Source organism: Marmota marmota, unplaced genomic scaffold, assembly GCF_001458135.2.
Source record: "Marmota marmota marmota unplaced genomic scaffold, marMar, whole genome shotgun sequence".
In the NCBI taxonomy this organism is placed as follows: domain Eukaryota; kingdom Metazoa; phylum Chordata; class Mammalia; order Rodentia; family Sciuridae; genus Marmota; species Marmota marmota.
This window is the reverse complement of record NW_025999880.1, coordinates 7593179-7616143: the sequence shown is the minus strand read 5'-3', so window position 1 is coordinate 7616143 and position 22965 is coordinate 7593179. Positions and strand designations below refer to the sequence as shown.

At 32.0% G+C, this 22965-nt stretch overlaps 1 protein-coding gene across 3 annotated transcripts in view; it reads left to right on the top strand.

Annotated features, from left to right (window-relative positions):
* Stxbp4 (syntaxin binding protein 4) overlaps window positions 1–22965 on the top strand; it is a 155948-nt gene that overhangs the window by 24436 nt on the left and 108547 nt on the right. For all 3 annotated transcript variants that reach the window (XM_048788698.1, XM_015495449.2, XM_048788692.1), the window contains exons 4-9: window positions 5328–5434; window positions 5616–5835; window positions 6836–6914; window positions 12266–12360; window positions 16909–17005; window positions 19276–19367. In XM_048788698.1, coding sequence (XP_048644655.1) covers window positions 5328–5434; window positions 5616–5835; window positions 6836–6914; window positions 12266–12360; window positions 16909–17005; window positions 19276–19367 — 690 coding nt within the window. The remainder of the gene's footprint in view (window positions 1–5327; window positions 5435–5615; window positions 5836–6835; window positions 6915–12265; window positions 12361–16908; window positions 17006–19275; window positions 19368–22965) is intronic.

The following is a 22965-nucleotide window of genomic DNA, read 5'->3' as shown; positions in this document are numbered from 1 at the left end:
TTGCCTGCAAGGCTCTAGATAGTGCATTGTCTACTCTAGTCCTCCATCATGTGCTTCCCCACTGACATTCCCTCTGATCCTGAAAGATTAGTTTCTTGTTTATCTCATATGCTGTTCCTCTAGACTGGAAATAGCACACTCGTCTCATTCCATTAATTCCACATATCAGTTCCAAAGGCCCCTGCCTAAATGTGTTCTCTATTCTCTTCCAGTGTGACTGCTTTTGTTTTTCCTATAGGTGCTCCTAGATCTTGTTCTTTCCTTCATATCACCTACCTCTGTTGTAATGATGCCTGGATATATGTAATTGTTTTATCAACTCTGGCTGAACCATAAGACAGTATGTTTCCTAAGGACAAGGATTCCAATTTTATTCACAGTAATATTGTTGGTATGATGCATGACACATTTCAATTGCTGAATTAATATTAATGAATGAATGGTCCCTTGGTTATTCTCATAATTTCTGAGAATTATTCACCTGTCTATTTAGCATTCTATTGCTACCATCTGGATTTCACATCAAAATACCTGTCCTCTCCATGGCCTTTTGTGTCAAATTCTGTATAACACTTTGAAGTTTGCAAATATTTTTATTTCTTTTGTTGCAATAATGTAGAGGAAGCAGCAGAAATCAAAAGCTTTGTTTCAAACTTGATACTGTACTTTATATTTCACTTAGTAAATTCTAATACCCATATTGAAACATAGTCATATAAAGTACATATATGCATATGTATAGCTAAGAGTGCATGTAGTGTGTGTGTGTGTGTGTGTGTGTGCATGCACGCATGTGTGAATGTTTCCTCTTACCTCTCTGAAATTGGGATGGGTCTCACAATCAATGTCATTGTAATTGGAATCTTTTTTCCCTAGTCATACATAAAGTAATAGTGTCTCTTACAATTAGCAGCATCTTACATTTGATAAATTCAGGATTTTGTTGTCAAGCCCTATAGCTAAAGACAAAGGTCACACAGATAAGTGTGGTGTCTATAAAGTTAAGTAGAGGGACACTTAATTTTCAAATGAAATATTCTTTCAATAGGCTGAACAGATCACTGGAACTGGGACCAAAGATTTTAGATAAATAATAGGGCCAGGCCTCTGGGTGGCAGAGTATGAAGGAAGCAATGCCACTTGTGAGAGCAGAATGCATAACAGCAGATAGTATTCTCTTTGCAACATCACTCTCTTCTTTGCCATTATTATTTCTGTCACAGCCACCTCAATTTCTATAAGCTGTTCCCTGGATCTCATTAATTTATTATTAACTTATTGTATACTTATCAATGTGGTGGGGAAACAACTGTGAGAAGGACAGGGTTCTGGCCAACTGAGAGAATCCATGGTACCAGCCTGGGAATTACTGAATTAACATGCTCAAATGCAGGGGCAGTGAAAGTAAATGTGAACAAAAAGGATGCTACAAATAAGTTAAATAAAAGTGTTTTTTGAGCAAAGAGGAAGAAACAATTAACTAAATCTGGAGAATTAGAGAAAACTCGCAGTAAAGGTAGTATTTGAATTTTGCTGTGAAATTTTAAGTGAGAATTCATCAGGAGAAGTGGAAGGGTATGTGGTGGCCTTCTGGATAGGAACCTGTATTTGTAAACCAATTGAAGTCTGAAAGACCATCGGTAGTTCAAGGGACACTCTCTGAAAACAGAATGAGGAGTTGATAGATGGGATGGAAGTTGTATGAAGAGGGTGGAAAAGTAGGTTGCAGGCAGCTTGCACTAGGTTTAGGAAGTTAAGAATTTTGAACTTTTATTCTACCAATAGGCAATCAACCAAGGTTCTCAATTTGAGAAGTAACATAATCAGATTTGCTGTCGTGTAAAGATTATTTGTAACAGAAAGTTGGATTAACCTCACCTTACACTGTTTTATAGTTTATATATGTTATGTGATTCTTATAGAAAACTTGTGTTATAGATATTTATCCCCACATTACAACTGAGAAAAGGGATGGAGTCTCATAGAGGTTAAGCAACTTCCCTATGTTTATGTTAATAACACACCATGCAATCATTTCCAAGGGGACAATGAGCTTTCTTCCAATGGCTTTCTTCTGCTCTCAAAACTAATTGGGAACCGGGCGCAGTGGTGCTCACCCATAATCCCAGCAGTTCGGGAGGGTGAGGCAGGAGGATCTCAAGTTTAAAGCTAGCCTCAGCAAAAATGAGGTGCTAAGCAACTCAGTGAGATCCTGTCTCTAAATAAAATACAAATTAGGGCTGGGGATGTGGCTCAGTGGTTGAGTGTCCCTGAGATCAACCCAGGTACCCCCTACAAAAAAAAGGTAGGGGGCTATGTTCAATCTGTAGATCGTGAAAGTATGGGGAATAAAGAGTTGGTTAAATCAGAATCATAATATCAAATGGTTTCTAATAATATGGTAAAGTATTATTAAGAAAATTACATAGTAAGGTTATAATTGGAAATAAAGAATGCTAGTAGTTTTTAACAGTACTACTTAAATGCTCAGGAATACATTATTTCAAGGTCTGCACAAATGTCAATGTGAGAGAGTTCAGACTTTGAAGTTGAGCATGTGAAAGTGCTTAGCACATTGCCTGTCACATCCTGTAGTTGCTTGGGAACTGCTGAGTCAGAATCTAGACTATGGAAAAAGGCCTCTCAGCACAGCCCTGAAGTTAGTATCTTCACATATACATTAATCCAGCTGGGGCAGAATTCACTCCTTTAGAATGCTAGACTTTTACAGAAATAGCTTTGTTTTCATTTGCAGGTTCTAACTTTTAAACGGGTTCAGAAATTCATGTCATCGGCTAAGATCTTATTCCAGGAAGCAAAGAAAAGCAACTCACAGCTGTAAATACTTTTTAGAAAGTGTGTGTGTGTGTGTGTGTGTGTGTGTATAAAAATCAGAGTCAGAAAGCATTCTTCTTCTCTCTTCGGATTACTACTTTGTTGGAAAATGCTACTTCCTTCATTAGGGTACTTGAACGCAATGTGGGGTATAAATGGTCTTCATGAAATTTTGCCTCTGTACTGCTCACACGGCATAGCCTGAGAGGAGAATGTGGGAGGCTGTAGGTGGCCTCAGCTCTTTTACCCACCTGTGTTTTCTTAGCCTTCTTCTCTATAATCCTGACAAACTGTGATTTCTGTTAGATATGCGCATACCAGAGTTATCTCCAAATAATGAAGAATTTAGTTCCAAGTTCATAATGAACAATATTGTGAGCTAAGCAACTCAGTGAGACCCTGTCTCTAAATAAAATAAAAAATAGGGTGGGAAATGTGGCTCAGTGGTCGAGTTTCCCCTCAGTTCAATCCCCGGTCCCCGTGTCCCCCAAAAGAAAATTAAATTGCAGGCTAATGTATAATATACTTAAGTGTCTGAGAATAGTCTTGATATAGTTGATTTAAACACATATGTAACAAAATGTTAATAAGACTTGCACCCAGGCAATACAGAACTGTGTTTATAAAGTCTTAGAAAATCAACAATTCTGTTTTATTGAGCATATAAGAAGGATCCAAATGGAAGATGTTTTTTCCATATTACTTTCTGTTCTACCATTGTTACTGTATATTCCTCCTCACACAATTATTAAATGTAAGAGATAAAAATGACTTATAATTATAGCTATTGTGTATTATGTTCTGACTTAGAAGTTATTTAATTACATATTTGTAATAGCCAAATGGTTCAAATTTTATATATTTTAAAATCAAATTGCCTTTTTTTGTTTAGGTTTTTTAATGTTTAGATTTCAGAAGATCATAAAGTTATAATGTATTTATATAATGACATCTTTATACAGTATTTGGAATGACATATTCCTATCAAATCTCTTGATTTTATAATTCTGTACTGCCTGTTGTGTATTTATTTAGTTTTTCTATATATGCATTAGTCAATGCAAGAGATAATACCACATATCTTTGTAATAAACAGAAATAACTGTTTTAATAAAAACAGAAATAACTATTGTTATTTAGGCATAAAATACCCATCAATCACCATTTTTGTAAGTCATATGGTTCAGACTAATAATCATTTATCCAAGGAATAGGTTTTAGTAGGTAAGACTTCAAAATAAGATGTTTCCTTGAATTTCTGGAAATTACTTCAGTACTATCAACGTGAATAATCTATCTTTTAAACCATACATGTTAGTCAGTTTTCCGTCACTACCACAAATACCTGAGAATAATCAACTTATGAAAATAAGTGGCTTATTTGGGTTCACAGTTTTTCAGGTTTCAGTCTAGATTTGGGTCCAAAGAGGCACCTCATGGCAGGATACATGGTGGAGCAAAACCACTTACCTCATGACCTGGAAGCAACAGAGAAAGAGAAAGAGACTAGAGTCCCACAATCCCCTTCAAGAGTCTTCCCCCAGTGACCCCAAGACCTCCCATTAGGCCCCATCTCTTCAAGTTTCTACCACTTCCCAGTAGTGCCACCCTGGGAACCAAACATCTAACACCTGGGCCTTCGGTTGACACTCAAGTTCAAGATCATAGAACCTATGTAAGCTTTTCCCATAGTTATAGAATAATATTTCCTGCCTTAGTATGAGGATAAATGGAGAAGTATCTTAAGAAATGAAAATGAATAAAGCTTATTTCTTATTTCAGTTTGAATTAAGAGGAAAAAAAAAGAGATGAATACTTGCTTAACAACCACAATAAATCTTGTAGTTGACATAGTCTCGGTCATTTAGGCTACTTATAAGCAAAGCCAAGACTTATCAAAGACAATGCCAGGTCTCCTGTTAGTATTGCTCTTGATTAGCAGGGTATGGCTAACACTGTAGACACAGTCAATTAGATCTAGTCACAGGAACCAATCTAGTAAAGAAGATATTTGATCATGAGCTGAAATGTGGATAGGTTAGCCAATCTAGTAAGAAGATATTTGATCATGAGCTGAAATATGGATTGATAAATATAATTAAGAGCTTCAGTTAAATTTTTAAAAATCTAGCCCACATTTATTCCAGAAATGATGCAGGAATGTTCAGAAATGAAGGTGAATGAATCTTGAATTCTGAAATATCTCATATGAGTATTTGGCTGGATTTTTCACAGAGCCAAAGAGTTTTATCAGTCTCATCTCCATTCTGATATGCAGGCCTAACAATTAATATAGGCAGGATTCCTTGGCATGCAAATTTTACTCACGTGTGTTATGAAGCCAGGCTTTTAAACATTTTCCTGTTGAGATTCTATAAACTTTTTTTTTTCACTCTTTCAGACATTCTTCCTAAAAACTTTTTATTGCTATAATTGTATCCACTAATTTTTAAAAAAATTAGTTTCTTTATAAATGCTGTTGTTTTTGTTAGGATGGACGTTTGAAGCCAGGAGATCAACTTGTCTCAGTAAACAAGGAATCTATGATTGGTGTATCATTTGAAGAAGCAAAAAGTATAATTACCAGAGCCAAGTTGAGGTAACGTTTCTATGCATAAGATAGAATGAGTCATTTAGCATGTCTCTTCAAAAATAGCAAAGATGTTTTAAGTACTTCAAATGCTTAAAGAAATATTTTAATAATATTTGAAACATTATCTTAGAGTTCAGTTGTACTATGTCCATTACATATCTATAAAGTGATTTCTTTGTAATGCTAGGTCAGAATCTGCTTGGGAGATAGCATTCATAAGACAAAAATCTGATGGCAGTCATCCAGAAAATCTATCATGCACATCCCTTTTACAAGCTTCAAGAGAAAATGGACCTCAGGCCTCAACATTTAGTCTTCTTTCTTCTCCCCCTGAAATACTAATTCCAAAGACCTCATCTACTCCAAAAACTCAAGCTGCCATTTTACCTTCTACTAAGATGAGTCAGGTAATCTAAGTTTCTCCATTTATTAATCCATACATCCACTGTATGTTTTTATCTTGGTTAAATAGATACAGAATTGTGATTTGGGCCATATAGTTTCTTAACAAATTAAATAACTTTTTAAAAAACTTTTTTTTTCCTGTTTTAGATTTTATACTGTGTTATCAATAAATATGATTTTTCAAGCCAAGAATTCTATGTCCAGAAGCATAATCAGTTAGGAAATATAAGCATGACAAAAATGGCACTATGGAGATATATCTAAATATCACTCAAAACTGTTAGGGAAGCAGTATTTAGTTTGAGACACTTACTAATGAGGTTCAATTAATTATTTCTGTTTTCTGCTTGACAAAAGCCAGACAGTGTTTTATTATTGTTTCTGTTGTTATTCCTTAGCTTATTTTCTACATAGTGAGGTTAATCCTAGTCATCCAATCTGTGTAGGTAATGCTCCTTACATGTGTATATTAGAAAATAGCTTGCTTTATTGGAATCATAAAAATGGGGAATTTATAATATCAAAATTAACAATCATTATTAACTGTCGAATTACCTAGTTAATCAGTTATAAAATAGAGCATATACTGTATATATATATATATATATATATATATATATATATATATATCTGTTTCAGCTATAAAATCAAATAGGAAACTCAAAGAGGCTTTCAGTCAGTGAAATGAATTCCTTAAGGGTAACTTAAGTTTTAGGGATATGCTGATCAAAAACAGGCTCTTATTGTCATTTGAAGTTATAGTGTCTTAAAAGATAGGATATATGGCTTTATATGTTCCTGTCCTTGGATGTGGTAAAGCTAAAGCAACTGTTAACCTTTAATTCTAAAATGTTTTGTTTGAAGATAAATATTAGAGGTCTCATATTTTTCATAATATTACTTTAATATCTTTAACCATTTTTTATGTTAACATAAACATCTAGTCTGATCTTTGACTTGCTTTAGAAAATGATATTGCATGTTTCTCATTTTCTTTCACAGATAAAAACTGAATACCATAAAACAGAATATACTCCAATTACTTCTACAGAGAACAGCCCTACAGATACGTCTATTTCAGGTAAATACACATTTAATTCCTCTTTCCTACTATTTTTTTCAATTTCTTTCTCTCAGTGTAGAGTACATAATGTGGTTTAATAGACTTTAAAGAAGAGCACATTATGCCTTTTTTCTGTCAGTGAATAAAAGAATAAAATGAATGTATTGTCAGTGGTTCCTGTTAGATTCTGACTTTCATTGGAAATTGCCCTGAACAAAGGTTGAAATTTTAAGAGATGCTTTTTCATAAGTGTCTATGAAGCTGTAATAGTTAATGAATTGTAGAAACCAAATAATGAAAACTCTTCTATAAATTATATTCGGTTACCTTGTCCTTTTAGTGAAATACTGAAAGGTACATTAAATGGATCTTTCAAAAAACTCGTCGGAAAAAGGAACACAGCTTAAGAAAATAAATTTTTTTTAAGAAAGCATATGAATATAAATTAGAAGGGCCATCAGTGTTGTAAATTCAGCATTATTGGGTTTTAATTACCCTAAAATGATTTATGGATTTTTTAAAACAATAAAGCAATACTTGTCTAAATTACCCATAAAGAAAAGGATTTTTATCAAGCTACAAATCAAGTGCTTATTAGCCCAAGTATTAAGGGAAAAAACTTTCCCTTGAAATTATCTCCAAAATCTAAAGGAAACAATAATTTAAAAACTATACTTAATATGAACAAAATTATATGTTAATAGGAACTTAATATGAACTAATTATATGTTGCTAAATTATAAAGCAGATTATCACCCTTATATTTTAATTTTTAACAGTGTTATTTACCTGAGACTTGCAAAGAGAGTTAGCTTTAATTAAATAGCTACCATACATGGGTTAGGGAGATAGCTCAGTGGAAGGGTTTGTATTTAGCATGCATGAAGTTCTGGGTTTAATCCCCAACACTGAAAAAAAAAAAAAAAAAAACAGAATTTATGCTAGATTTCATAGTAGTTTCCTTGGATTCAGATCAGTACTGACCAATGGGTTTGTAGCGATCTTTAGAAAAATTGTATTCCTTTTAATTTAGTGAGATTTATTGACTCCCAGAAACTTTGTTAGCAGTAATGCCCTTTACATAATTAATGTCCAGTCTACTATTATACTGTTTTTATTTTAAAGTGGGAAGAAAGAGATAGATGAATGAAGCAAAAACTAAGGAGATGTGGGATCGACATTGTTAGATGACAGAGGTCAAGGTCCTTTATTCCTTGATGCTATCATAAACACTAATTATGTAGCATTTATATCATGTTTTCAATATTTGAAGTAATTGAACTACTCGGTGCCTCTTTGAGCCATTTATTTATTCAGTATGCATTTACTAAATATATGTGTAGAAAACAGTACAGTTGGAATTTGAAAAAATTAAGATTCTTCTCTAAGATAATGGCATATTGTGAGATAAATCATGGGGTTAAAAATTCTTTGTTATTCAAATTAGAAAGTATTTAATTTCATGTATATATTTGTTAATATACATATGTTCTGATTTTATAACACCTTCACACAAATAATGTAAAGACATGAACAAAGTAAACTGAAGAAATAATGAATGGCTTGAGTATGATAAAGACTGTGATAACTGTGATTACTACCAGGTTCTGAACCTAGACTTACACTTTTAAATCCTAACCCAGCATATTAGCTCTGTAACCTTAAAATAGTTGCCTCTTGGGGTTGTTATGAGGATTAAAGATCATAAGTGTCTAGCACTTAACATTATAATTGGTACAGAAAATTTTGCCGTTGTTGTTGTTATGAATATTACAGAATCCTTACCTAATCTGTAGCTCAGATAACATTCCAGGGTATGTTTTTAGAGCAGACATGAGAGCTTCAACATTTGATTCCATTTTGTGACTTCCTTTCAACCCCTGAAACTGGTTTATACTAAGGGATTTGTTACAATATGCAGAAATCAGTTAAGAAAAACACCTTAGCAATGTCCAACATTATCCAAATATTGAAGGAAATGGTACTCAGGCAAGAGATTATCCCAAGTTTGGAAAGTATCATGAGCACCAGGCATGGAGGTGCAGGTCTACAATCTCAGTGACTTAAGAAGCTAAGACAGGAGGATGGCAGGTTCAAGGCCAGTCTAAGCAACTTAGCAAGACCCTGTCTCAAAATAAAAAATAAAAAGGGCTTAGATGTAGCTCAGTGTTAGAGCCACCTCTGGGTTTAACCCCCAGTACCAAGTACCAAAAAAATAAAAGGAAAAAAAAGAGAGGCACAGAACTAGAATAAGCAAGATGTCAGGTTACCTTAAGAGGTAGGTCTGATTAGAGCAAAGAGATCTTGTAATCATTAATAAAGTGAGAGAATTTTATACCATTGACTAAGAAATGATGCTAGGTTTTATAATAGGAAAATAATGGGAAAATATTTTAAGTATGTGAGTTTATATAAAGTACATATTAAAATGGAATTTTTTCTAGGGTTAAAAATAACAATAACTCAGCCTCATTTTCTTATTTCCACATAAATATAAGGAGGGAAGATACTTCTGGGCAGGGAGCAAGGCAAGGAGAAGCAAACTCAACTCTAAATTATCTCTAAGTATCTTAGTATATTATGATTTTTCTTTTATAAGTACTTAATTATAGATTCTTTCCAAATTAGATCCTTAGCCATCATTTCTATACTCCTTTAGTTGATAGTCACAAAAATAAATGTTTTAATGTTAACCTCAATAAAAGTAAACTTAATAAGGGAGCTACACCTCTATCCCCATCTCAGTCATTCCAAGGTATAAAATTGATTAGAATTTTTAAAATCAGTATGATACTTGAATATTTTTAAAATCATTTATCCTATCATATCAATTTATTCAAAATTCAGAGTTGTTTACTATTGCCACAAGTTAACACATGAGTTTGTGGGTCAGCTAAAAGTAAAGACATTGCTAAGGGAATAAGAAATACTATCATCATTTTAACAATGGCACAAGCTTTAATTCCTCTTCATCAAGTCTTTTGAAATTACACAAAGTACTGATAGGGAAAAATATCCTTTGAAGGTTCATGGAACTAATCAAATGGTATTGATCCTTCTCTTATAAATCATTCCCTTTCTTCTGCTTCTAAAAAAGAGGAATAGGAAAGAAGATCCAGGAGAATGATATGTTTTTGAAAAGCGCCCCTCCCCCCCACCAGAGAGAGGAGCAAATAAAGAGCTTGTTTTGATAAAGAGATGTGATTGGCTAATGAGGAAAACAGTCTTTGAGGTACTTTTTGGGTCAAGCTATTCCGAATTGCCAAAACATGCTGGTCTTATGCACAAGACCCTCTTAATTAAGGTTCGTCTCACAAGTAAAGATTTAGAAAACAATGTTTTGTTAAGCCATGACTAAATAGTGCTAAATGGGGTGAGGGGGGATTAGTATCATTTTATATTATCTCGTATTAACACTGTATCTCTGTGTTAATTTGGTTTTTGAAGTAGTTTTCTACGATTTTGTTGATTTTTACCTTTACAGCTCATATGAGATTATCAGTTTTATTCTTCCTACTATTCAGATGAGAAAACTGGTATAAAAAAAGGTTGACAAATAAGAACACTGGTTTCTGTGTGACAAGAGATTAGAATTGTAACATTGTTATTATGTACTAGCTGTGTGACCTGGAGCCAATTTCTTTACCTTTTTGGGCTTTAGTCTTTGGGATAAGAATAGTCAACACCTATGTTATGTTATTGTTGTGAAGATTAGTGAGCTTAAATATGTAATTGATTCACTCCCTGGCTAGAAATAAGCATAAATATAAGCTAATCTTTTGTTATTTCCACTATTAGACATAGCAAGTTTTTATGCTCAGATGTAGGGAAACGTGAGTGAGAAGCTTATGTTGGTGTTGTGTGTATCCCTGTCTCTGCTTCTCTCCCCCTTTATTCCTCTTGCTCTCATCTCTGTGTCCCTTCCACACACTTACTCTTTTTTTTTTTTTTTTAATAATTCAAACTTACTTAGTCTTAGCGAGGCCCTAGGTTAGTTTGGGTCCACCTAGTGTTAGTGTGTCTTAATTGCAGGTCAAGTACCAAGCTGGAAGTCAATTCCAAATCTAAAAGATGAAAAGTAAAGTTGACTTACCTGCTATTTTATCTTCCATAACATTTCACTCCATAAAGATCTTTTTTGCCATGCTGTAGGTTTGTTATAGAATTTCTCTTAAGAAAAAAATAATATTTAATATTTTTATCCTTCAGCCAACAATTAGATGTTATGATAACAAAGAAGATTTTCTAGCTTTTATCAGGATTGTAAAATTCTGTTACACTAAAGTCAGTCTTTATAAGGTTTATTTCCATTTGGAGCTAAAAGTCAGTAACCATTTTTTTTTATAATCTTGACACCTATAAGCTATATTAAAGATTTTACATAGAATGTTGAGGATGTGTTAAAGGTTTAGAGGAAGACTATTTATTTTCATATGCACTTCTTATGTTCTTAAGAAAGAGAATGCAAATCATTTTGTACTTAGAGACAGATGCTCTGAGAAATTAAAAAAAAATTAAAACACTGCATAAAGATGTGACATTTTAAGAAGTTTTTTTTCTCTTCCTCTTGTTTCTATGTAGAACTAGTAAAATACCATTTAAAAGTGTATTTGGAATATAGTGACAATTTAGGTAATAAGGATTGACATAAATTTTTATAGAAATTTGATTTACAAACTTTGGCATATTAATACAAATAGATTTTCAAGTTCTAGCCTCTTATGGAACCTGATTTCTTATTCATGTGACAAGGACAAAGGCATAATCAAGGGACATGGACAAGGTTTATTGAAAAGGTATAAGAAAATAGGTGAGAAGTATATTACCCTCAGTTCTTAAAAGTCCAGTTATTTACTTAAAATATAACCCTTCTATAAAATTAGACTTTTATTTTTAGCTCAAAAAGTTTTGTGTCTCTGTCATATTTTATGTGATTTAATGCAGACTTGAAATGATCTGCATTCATGGGTTTTTCCAGAGTACTTCCATAATTCACATAACAAAGCCATTTTGCCAATTTAAGATCATGATCTTTTTGAATTTTTAATATGATTTTTTTTTGAGAAAAAACTTTTTAATATTACAATGATGGTCATAGTGTTGAGATGTATGTTTGTCTTTTAATATTTCCATGGGACTTCACAGTGCATAATTGGTACTCTTTTTATATCTTTGAGGGCTCAAGTAAAGCTGATTTATATGATACATTTTAAACTTACAGGGAAAAAAATTATGAAAACAAAAGTGAAAACTGCCAACTGATTAACCAGAATTATTTTTGAACAGCAGGAGCCCAGAACACATCCTGTCAAATGAAAAGTTCTATTCCAATTAAGTTTCCAATTAATGTGCACCCTGTTGTCTCTTAGATATTGCTCCTGCCTGGACTGATAATTATGGACCACAGGGAAAGAAGATTTTCCTAAATCCCTCTATTCGCCTTAAGGCAGAGAAACTGGAAATGGTAAACCCTTTAAATTTTCATTTTGCTTTGGAATACAGCAGGAAAGAAGTATTCTCATTCCTTGAGAGGATAAAGTACTGGAGCCATTTTTGCCTCAAGTTCTTTGCAATTGAATGAAGGGCAGTTGGGGTTTAGATTATTTAATTAATGTTTGCTTTTGGCAATTCATGGTGATTTGCTAATACAAAATAGAAATAAAACCTTTGTAACTAAGTTGACATGCAGATAATAAGTTTCTTTCTCTTCTGCAATAAGAAAATAATGATGCTTTGCAATCTAGAATCAGTGGGAACATGGAATAAATTGAGACAAGGTATATTTGGCTTCATATATAATAGAAATAAATGCAATGAAGTAGCACTTCATTGTTGTTGTTGTTTTTGAATGCAAAAGTTGCTAAATTCTAAAGAACAAAATAGTTCTTAAATTTAAAAAGATTTTAGCAGTGTACTGAGGCACTAAAATATGGTTATGAGGAAGGCTGGGCATATAGCAGGATGGTGGAAGTGCTTGCCTACCATGCTCTGCATTCCAAGACCAGCACTGCAAAGAAAAGGGGTAAGACAAAAATAGTCCTGGGAAGAGTAGAGCATTGAGGACTATTGGTACCACATGATGGGTTCCTTACTTCTTGCCTTCTCAAAAGAAATATTTGTCAGGAAACACAGATAAAATGAGCATAAAGGGTTTAAACCTTTAGTGAAGTGAAAGTTCACCCCCAAGAATGTAGAACAGGTCCCCATTAGTACCTAAGCAAAACCCATAGGGAGTGATCAAAACCAGAGTGTAAATGATATTACAGTGGATGCTGTCACCCAAATAACAATGCCTCCTGTTCTGTATGCCCCAAAGTGGAAAGTTCTGAGGTTGGTTACAGCCCAGTTTCTTAGTTTTGAAAGGTTGTATCTGACCCTGAAGGAAGCGGTTTTCTGCCCACGGATTAGAATGCTCCTTTCTCCATCAAGACGGAATGAGTTCTATTCTTCCTTTCCCCATCCTGGGCTCATGTCTATCTACCTGCCTACTCTAACACTAATATATGTAAAAGAAATTTAGGATGATTATAAAAAGGGGAAACTAAAGGTGGGAAAGCACTTTAAAACTTATCTTAAGGTAACCAGCAACTGAGAAAGAAAATGTGCTACATCTTTTTTTCTTCCCCCAAAGGCACAGAGGTTTATTTAGGAAAGTAGGTACATATTGAAGAAAAGATGTGTCAATATCAAGAAAGCCTTCAGGGTAAAGCAAAGAATACACATTATTGAGGGCTCTCTTCAGGAGAGACAACCCCCCCCCTTTTTAATGTAAATTACATATAAAGCTGAAGGTCCACAACCTCTACTTTCCTGTGAGTTGTTGTGGATTTTTTTCCCACATTTTAGAAAGAAGATGAAATTGCAAAGCTAGAGTGAATAAACATAGCATATATGTACTTACCCAACCTTTGCTCAGTCCTGTCTTTCTCATTGAAATCTGAAATTTGAACAGTCTAATTGTTCAAATGCTGACTCAATTTCTTTGTCATCCAAACTTTGCTAATTATGATACATACTGTGCTACTTTGTGTATCTGTAGCACTGACCATCAGTCAGTGTTTTATTGTACGATGAGCTTTTGTGTTTCATGTTTTATCAGTGAGATCAGTTTCTTTACCCCATAGTACCTCCTTCTGTTTAAGTACCTGACTTTTGCTTCTAGGAGAGGAAAGATTTCTTTTCTCATCTATCACTAAGTTCATGGCTGGCAGAAGCACCTATAACAAAAAAGATTAACGAGAAATAGATACACATTTATTTAATATGAATATGAATTTTACATGACACAGAAGCCTTCAGCAATGAAGACCCAAAGAAATAATACAGTCTTTATAATTTTTTGCTTATGTATGGGATGAAGGTGAACAGTCATGGAAGAGTGTTGATTGAACAAAGGGGATATAGCTTAATAGTAATAAACGAAGGGAACTTAGAAAGTCCTGTTTGTTCAGGGTTTTCATTATATCCCTGTGTTTTAAGAAAAAGAGATGTATGTATCTAAATGACCACTAAATGCTTCAATAAAAGTACTTGACAGTACTATGAGAAATATTTTTAAAAACATATAGTAGATCTAAAATGTATACAATGGGAGGTTGTGATATAGTGACAATTTTTAATCATAGATCATTATATATAATGAAACTTAAATTTGTGCAAAAAATACATGATTTATATAAGCATGTATTGGCATTATGTTCATAGTAAAAGCTTGAACATAATGCCAATACATGCTTATATAAATTAACCAAGTTAATAGTGTTGCTTAAGCAGTAGTTCTTAAGGATGGGAGTATGATTTTTCTCCTCAGGGGACATTTGGCAATGTCTAGGAAGTTTTGATTGTCAATATTGGAAGACTGCCTCCAAATTAGTAATCAGTAACAAAAGATACATCTTAAAACTCTATGAAAATTTAAAACATATTTTAAATAATTTATGAGTCAAAAACACTGCTAATGAACATGAAAAAAAATATTTATTCTCACTTGTAATTAAGGGAATTCGAATTAACAATATAATACTTCATATCCAACATACTGACAAAAAATGAAAGTGTAAAAACAGCAAATGCTGTTGAAATGTAGAAAACAGGAATGCTTATATACTATTAGTATGCATAAGTTGGCACAACCAATGTGAAGAACAATTAAACAATACCTAATAAAGTGGTCACTGAATATCCCTAAGACTTAGCACTTTCTCTTCTAAGAATATACTGTGGAGAAATTTTCACACATCTACAAAAGGAGGCATATATATTTTGTAATCAAAATACAAATCAGAGTAATTAAAGAGTCCATCAATCATGGAACTTTTGGACAATACATTATTACTTATAGATAACAAACTACTTATGAATAATAAATTATAATGTATTCATACATGAAATACCATTTACAGTTAAAATAAGTAAACTAGTTTTACAGATAATATTGAGCAATTATAAAATCATAAGGTTAAGGTAAAATAATTTGTAGAGTTAATACTTTTAGATTATACTATTTATGTAAGATTTTAAATGCATAAAATTAAAGTGCATATTACTTAGGGGATACATAATTATATAGTAAATGACGTTAAAGTATGGCTGCTTAAGAACAATAAAGAAATTTTCAATTAAATTAGTTTTATTTCACATATTTATAAATTTCAAGCTAATACATGATATATTTGATGACATGGAGTTTTTGTGTTCTCTTTTTTTTTTTTTTTTTTGAGGGATGGTATTTGGAACATTTTTATAACTGAAGAGGAAAACACACAAAGCTAAGAATTATTATTCCATGTACACAAGGCAAATACTTAGGACTTCAACAGGGCAGACAGATGATGCTAAGAAACTTTTGGAAGAATCTTTCCTGATATTCTGCCTCCTGTTTCCTACTTTCATTGTGCCCAGTAAAATTGTGTGCCTGGGGATTAACTAGTTGCTTTTCGAAATAGCATACCCTGCACACACTATGTTAAATTGTGTATTGTAGTTACTATATTTGTTCACATCTTATTCTCTCCTTCGAGACCATAGAGTCTTTGAGGGTAGGGACCATATATCATGTCTATCCCTTGTATTTAGTTTTGTACCTGACAAATAGTAAGTACCATGTAAATATTTGGTGAATGAAATGAGGAATGAGTGAACGTATTACAAAGGCAGAAGAAATTTGTAAAGAATAATTACCAATATTAAACTACCTACCTTTTAGTTGTGATGTGATTGACAGTATATATTGTTTTTGCTAGAAACCAATAATAGGGCATCTGATCAGCCCCTGTACATTGGGTAAGATATATCCAATATATTTTATATATATATATATATATATATATATATATATATATATANTTTAAACTGGACAAAACATTTTAAACAATATATTTTATATATATATATATATATATATATATATATATATATATATATAGAGAGAGAGAGAGAGAGAGAGAGAGAGAGAGAATCCAAAATAATGGTGGTTATATTTCTCTCACACCAAGAAGCCTGAAAAAATGTAGTCCAAGGCTGACAAGGAGGCTTCACAGTGCAGGGGACCCACATTCAACTGCCCTTCTATTTTACCATCTTTATTGAGGTACCTCATGAACCAAGGTAACTGCTCAAAACTCCAGCAGTGTTTCCTTCCTCCTATCTTCTTTCTTCTTTCTCTTTCCTACCCTTCCTTTTCTCCTTCCTGTCTTACCTTCTTTCTTTCTCCTTTCTCTCTTCCTTTACCTTATTAAGCCAAAAGAGAGAAGGAAAAGGAAAAAGAAGTGCTTAATTCTGCTTTGGAAAAGAGACTTTCTAGAAATGGTCTCCAGGACTTTGCCATATATTTCATTGGCTAGTAATCTTTATAGGCAGTTAATCCATAAATAGCATACTTTCCTTGGCCATTTGGTTTTGATCACTGTTCCTAATGTGGATTTTTTTTTCACTGGGTTGGAAAAATTGCAATGAAAAGTTTTGTTCTTTGAAGATTTGAAATCTTGCTTTACATGAGGCCTTTTCCTTCCAGGCTCTAAATTATCTTGGTATCCAGCCCACAAAGGAACAACACCAAGTCCTGAAACAGCAAGTACAAGCAGACTCAAAGGGGACAGTGTCATTTGGAGGTAATATTAGGTTCATCATGTATATCACAGAAACTCAGTAAAGAATTACTGTGACCCATTTTCAGCAAGCATGTCTGTTCTTTAGAAGGAGAGAATGAAGAGTAAAACCACATTGACTTAAAGATCCTTAGTCTCAGTACTCTAAAAATTCTAATAGTTAATAGCAGAAAGGAGAACTTTATTAGAACCTTTCATCTCTAAAATATCATTATTCTATTTAATTTTATATTCTTTTTAATTTTATATTTATTGCATAGATTGCTTTAATAATAACAAAAGAAGCAGACAATATATAGAAGTCCTGATTTACTACTGTGAGATTAGTTCTAGTTCCTCTTTTTAGCTAGAATGATATAAATATATTTATAGAGCTACATAATTATTTTTATTAGAGACAACATAATTTACCACTTAATTGACAAACTATAGTATTAAGCCTTTCTACTGTTGGGAATTTTGATGGTTTGTAGTATAAATCTGTATTTATTATTGTGAATGTATCCCCTTTCTTGGGATAAATCCTCACAAATGATTTTGACTTTCAGTGCATATTGGTAAGTTATTTTCCAAAGACATTTTACATATACTTGTTCTGCTATCAGTAATGTTTGAATGTTACAGTTTTTTTCCATCTCTGGTGGCATTAAATATTTCATGTTTTTCTTATATGGTGGATGCCCCGTTGAATCATTTTAAAAACATCTATTATTACTAAAAAGAAAATCTGCCTTTTTGTGTTGAAGCCAAAAAAAAGGATAATTTTGGTCTCATCTCCTCTTGAAAATCATGTCAAAGTAATAAGAACAAGAAACAGAAATGCATATATAACCAAAACCACAATATCTAAGGAAAGTACAGTAAATGAATTAGTGGGTAGAGTCAGGTAAAGCCCAAGTATTCAGAGATTAAACAAAGTCACAATAGAGATCGTGTAGATTTGACCCTTGGAAATTAAAAGCATTTAGGCAGCACATTAGAAACAGGACTGTTAGAAATGTTCCTAAGAAGAATTATAGGTGCTGTTTCTTGCCCCTTGTCAAGCAGGCTAGCAACTACCACTCCCTTACACCTCCAGGGAAAAAGAAGTTTATTTCCTTGAGAAATTAAAGCAGAGAGATTATGGCCCTATAATTGCCAGCAGCAAAGAAATTTGGGGGAGTGTATGGTGAGTCATTACTCACAACACACACCCAGATTGCTCCATGGAATTTACAGCCATGTTTATAACTGTAGGCAGGAGATTGTAGGATTCTGTCTGAAGAAGCTTAACAAAAATGTCAGCAGGCCACTCGGTTGCCCTGTAGTTTAATCTGCCAATTGACTAGCCAAGTTATGCATAACAAAATTTCCAACTAAATTTTTTAATGCCTGATTCTTAAATATATTATTATAACCAATGGTTACCAGACATTTGGGGAAATCCTCCATCAGAAAATATAGTTCAAAGTATCAGACAAACAGGAAAAAAAGGAATTTGAAAAGAAGGAGAAATGATGAAGAGCCAAACAAGAATATCGGATAAACCATAATTAACATCTTTAAAAAGACAAATGAAGATAATGCATCTATGAAACAGGAGTAAGAATTTGTAAATTAGGAATAATCAGAAAATATTTAAAAGAATCCTTAGAAATTAAGAAATATAATAGTCAAAACTAAAAATTTTGAGAATACATAGATAAATAGTTCACTCTTTGTGTCTAAGAAAGCTACAGACTGCTGCTATTTATTTTCTCAGTGTCCATGGGCAGGTTAAGACAGTTAACTTGTGTTTGCCCCAATTTATTCATCTTTAAAGTGGAAAAGACAAGAGAACCTCCCTCCAAAGGTTGTTGTGAGGATAAAATTGCTAAGCATCATGCCTGGCATAGAGCAGCTGTTATGTAAACAGTAGCTGCTGTGTTATTCTAAACTTCAGATTCTTCCAGCTAGAAAAGCCATAAGTCATAATAGTGTCATATGTTTCAGGAAAAGTTCTACTTACAATAAAGAGTTGGAGAATTAAAGACATCTGTAATATGTTTGCTTTATTATTATCTTAACTGAATTATTAGCTTTAGCAAAGTTAACTAAAATGAGATAAAACCAGTTTCTTACTTATTTGAACTTACATTTACCCATCAGTTGGCAAATACAATTTTAAGATAAATTATGCAAGTTAAATCTGAAGCACTAGTTCTAATACATAGTTACAACTTTATGTGGGAAAAGATGACATTTATTTAGATGAGGTTAAATGCTATGTTCTTACTGAAATGTGTTCATTTCAGATTTTGTACAGGTTGCCAGAAATTTGTTTTGCTTGCAGTTGGATGAAGTAAATGTTGGTGCACATGAAATTTCCAACATATTAGATTCACAGGTAGAGTATGCCCTATAGAATTATCTTGCCCTATAGAATTATCTTGATTCAGTTTTAAGTCACAGTCTTATGATACAGATCATATATGTAGGCCTTTTAAAATTTTTCACTAGCTTTTTAAAAAATTATACAAATAATACATGTTCTGTCATAGCATGATAGCATACACCTATAATCCCAGTAACTTTTTGAACTCTGGCAAGTTCAAGGACAGCCTTGGCAACTTAGCAAGATCCCATCCCAAACTAAAAAACATAAAGGGCTGGTGACCTAGCTCAGTAGTAAAGTGTTCCTATGTTCAATACCAGGACTGCACAAAAGAACAACTTCCTTGGAAAGATATATATATATTTGTTTATTTATCCAAGGAAGATACATATATCTTCCTTGGATAAATAAACAAATTTATTTGTGTGTGTGTGTGTGTTTATTTATCCAAGGAAGATATATGTATCTTCTTTGGATAAATAAACAAATATATATTTATTATAAACTATATTTCTTATATAATAAATATGCATTTATAAACTTAAATACATATAAATATATATAAACTTCCTTGGATAAATACATATATATATATATATATATATATATATATATATACACACACACATACACACACACACACACACACACACACACTCACACACACACACATATATATAAAAACAGATTAATTTAAAACCAAAAATAGGAGTTTTTTCAATCTCCTCCAGCCTTTTCTCTCCTTAGCTCCTCTACTCCCATATGTAAAGTCATGAGTATTGACAACTTGCCAATTGGAAAGCTAACTAAACAGGTAAGTATCATGTGTCCAATCTAATTTGTTTAACACACCATAATATATACATGGAAGAGTGCCTCTATCATAAGTTTATATCCTTTGATATATTACAATCAGAACCAATCCCATGAAGCATAACATTAAATAAAGAAATACATTATCAGGACCCCCGGTGCTCTCCTACACCCATGTTCCTTTCCTGTTACTAGCAATAACGCCCCCACTCCTAAAAATCAGAGTAACTACTCTTTATTTTTCTAACATCATAAATTTGATTTTGACTGTTTTTGTACTTTATATAAAATTGATTTTTTAAATTTATTAACTTCATAAGTATAAACTTGGCATTTATACTATCAAATCTTTCCGTCCTTTTATGAATTTTTGATACTGTGTTATTTTAAAAACACCTTCCCAATTTATATTATATACAATTTATATATTTTAATTAATTCAAAAGTTATTCTTGTTTATGCATCTGAAGCCCTTGTCCGGTTCCATTGTCAAATAACAACCTGTCCTTGTGCACTTTGGCCATTGAATTGAAATGCAAACTTTATATTTGCTAAATTTATATCTAGATAAGCAGATCTGTTTCTAGATCCACCACTCTGTTCCATTTCTGTTTGCTAGTTCATTACTATTTTAATTACTGTAGCTCTATAATACCAGATTCATTATTATCTGGTATATTAGATAATTCTTAATTTTGATCTTCTAGATGATCTTTAGAATCATTTTGCTATGATAATAAAAACACATGGGACTTTTTTCATTTTTGTTTGGAATTGTATTGAATTCAGCGGATGGTTTTGGAAGAATTGAAAATAACTTATTTCTTTACTCAGATCTTTGCTCATCTTTTAGAAAAAGAAAATTATAGCTTACTTCATATATATTTTGAGTATTTATTTTTGGATTAATTGCTAAGATATTATAACTTATGATGCTATTGGAAATGGGATATTTATTTTTCATTGTTACATTTTTGATTGATTAAGAAATATGATCATTTTAAGCTGCTTATTTTGTGTGATATCATTTTACCTGTCTCCCTTGTTCCAAGTGTTTTTCAGTTATTTTTCTTGGATTTTCTAGGTAGACATTTGATTATGTTTTTGTCATTTCCACAGAATTGTACCTATTCTAAATACTATTGAATACAAGCAGCAAAACTGAGTAAAAAATAATTTCTAAGATACTTTAATCATTTTACACATCTTAAATTTTTTTACCATTTCTATTTTTCTGGAAGAATCTTAACAATTGAAACTATTTCTTTAGAACTTGAAAATGTTTTATCTGCAAATTGTCTAAGCCTAGATTCTTTCAGGAGAGGAATGTACTTCCTACTTTTAATCAGTATTATATAAGGCTATTATTCTGTTCAATTGTTTTGTTCTTTTCTTGAATATTTTGTTAATGTGTGTCTTTCTAGAAAAGTTCTCCTTTTACCAAAATACTCAAATTTACCAAAGATTAATATAGATTTATTTAGATCCTTATTTTGTTTCAAAAATATGCTATATAATTTTTACAAGTAATTCCACCAATACATTTTATAGATCATATATTAATCATCATTTGGTATGTAATATTTCCACTTCTTTGCCTTCTTTGATGCTTATCTTGATTTTTGGGGGGGCTTAACTTCTAAATAGTTTTTTCTTATACAGTTTCTTTTTGGTTACTTATTTTTAGTTTAATTCTTCTAAAATTAGAGACATATTCTGTGTGATATTAATTCTTTGACTATACATGTAGTGATTATAGTCAATTAAATATTCCCAATCTGTTGAAAAGAAAGTATATTCTGCAGTTTGGAGTACAGTGCTTCCCATGTCAATAAAGTCAAGGTTGTTTCATGGTTTCATATTTTCTGTTTTTTTTACTCATTTTTCTCATTTTTTATTATCAGTTACTGAAAGAGTTTTAAATTTCCCCCCACTTAGTCTTGTTTATTTTTGTTTTACATCATCATAGACTGTATTATTAGGTATATATAATTTTGAATTGTTATAGTCTTATCCCAGGTATTGAATCTCAATATCCTAAGATGTTTCTTTATTTTCCTATTTAGTTAAATAGAGTAGCTATACCATCTTTATTTTGGTTAGTGTTTTGTTCAGGTTTCCAATTATTATAATTATTTTTTTAAAGAAAGCAGTTATATAAATCTTTTAAATATATCGAGTAAAATTTAAACACTATCATTTTTGCTACTCATAAACACTTGAAAGAAAATTTATGCATCAATTCTTTCTTCTGAGAAGTATATCTTTTCTTTCCTTTTGTTAGCTCTTATTTCTATTCTATAGTTCTAGAATGTTCTATTGATGGACTCTGATTTTATGCTCGAAAGTCATTGATCATCCTATCATTTTGCTGCAAAAAATTTACATGAATAAAATGTTTTCATTGCTTCATAAGACTTTAATCTTTTCTTCTAGATTGAATTGTAGTTATACTTATTAATTGATCAAAACAATAGAAACATCACATAAATTTTTATCAGTTATTTTAAAAATTGTTTTAAAATTCAAATTCCTATTTTAATGTGACGTGTTATTTGCAATCCAGAGCCATCATTTATAAAATTTGCATATTTACTTGAGCACTTCTGCATTCTTCTGCTCAGTTATTTATAGATTCAAAAGGTATAATATCTGATAAAGACTTGTTTCCAACCTTGTAGTTATTTGTCTTACTTACGTATATATGTATGTATGAAGGTATGTTTAATCGAGAAGTTAAAATATATATTTATCATGTACAACATGATGTTTCAAAAAATGTGTATATATATATATA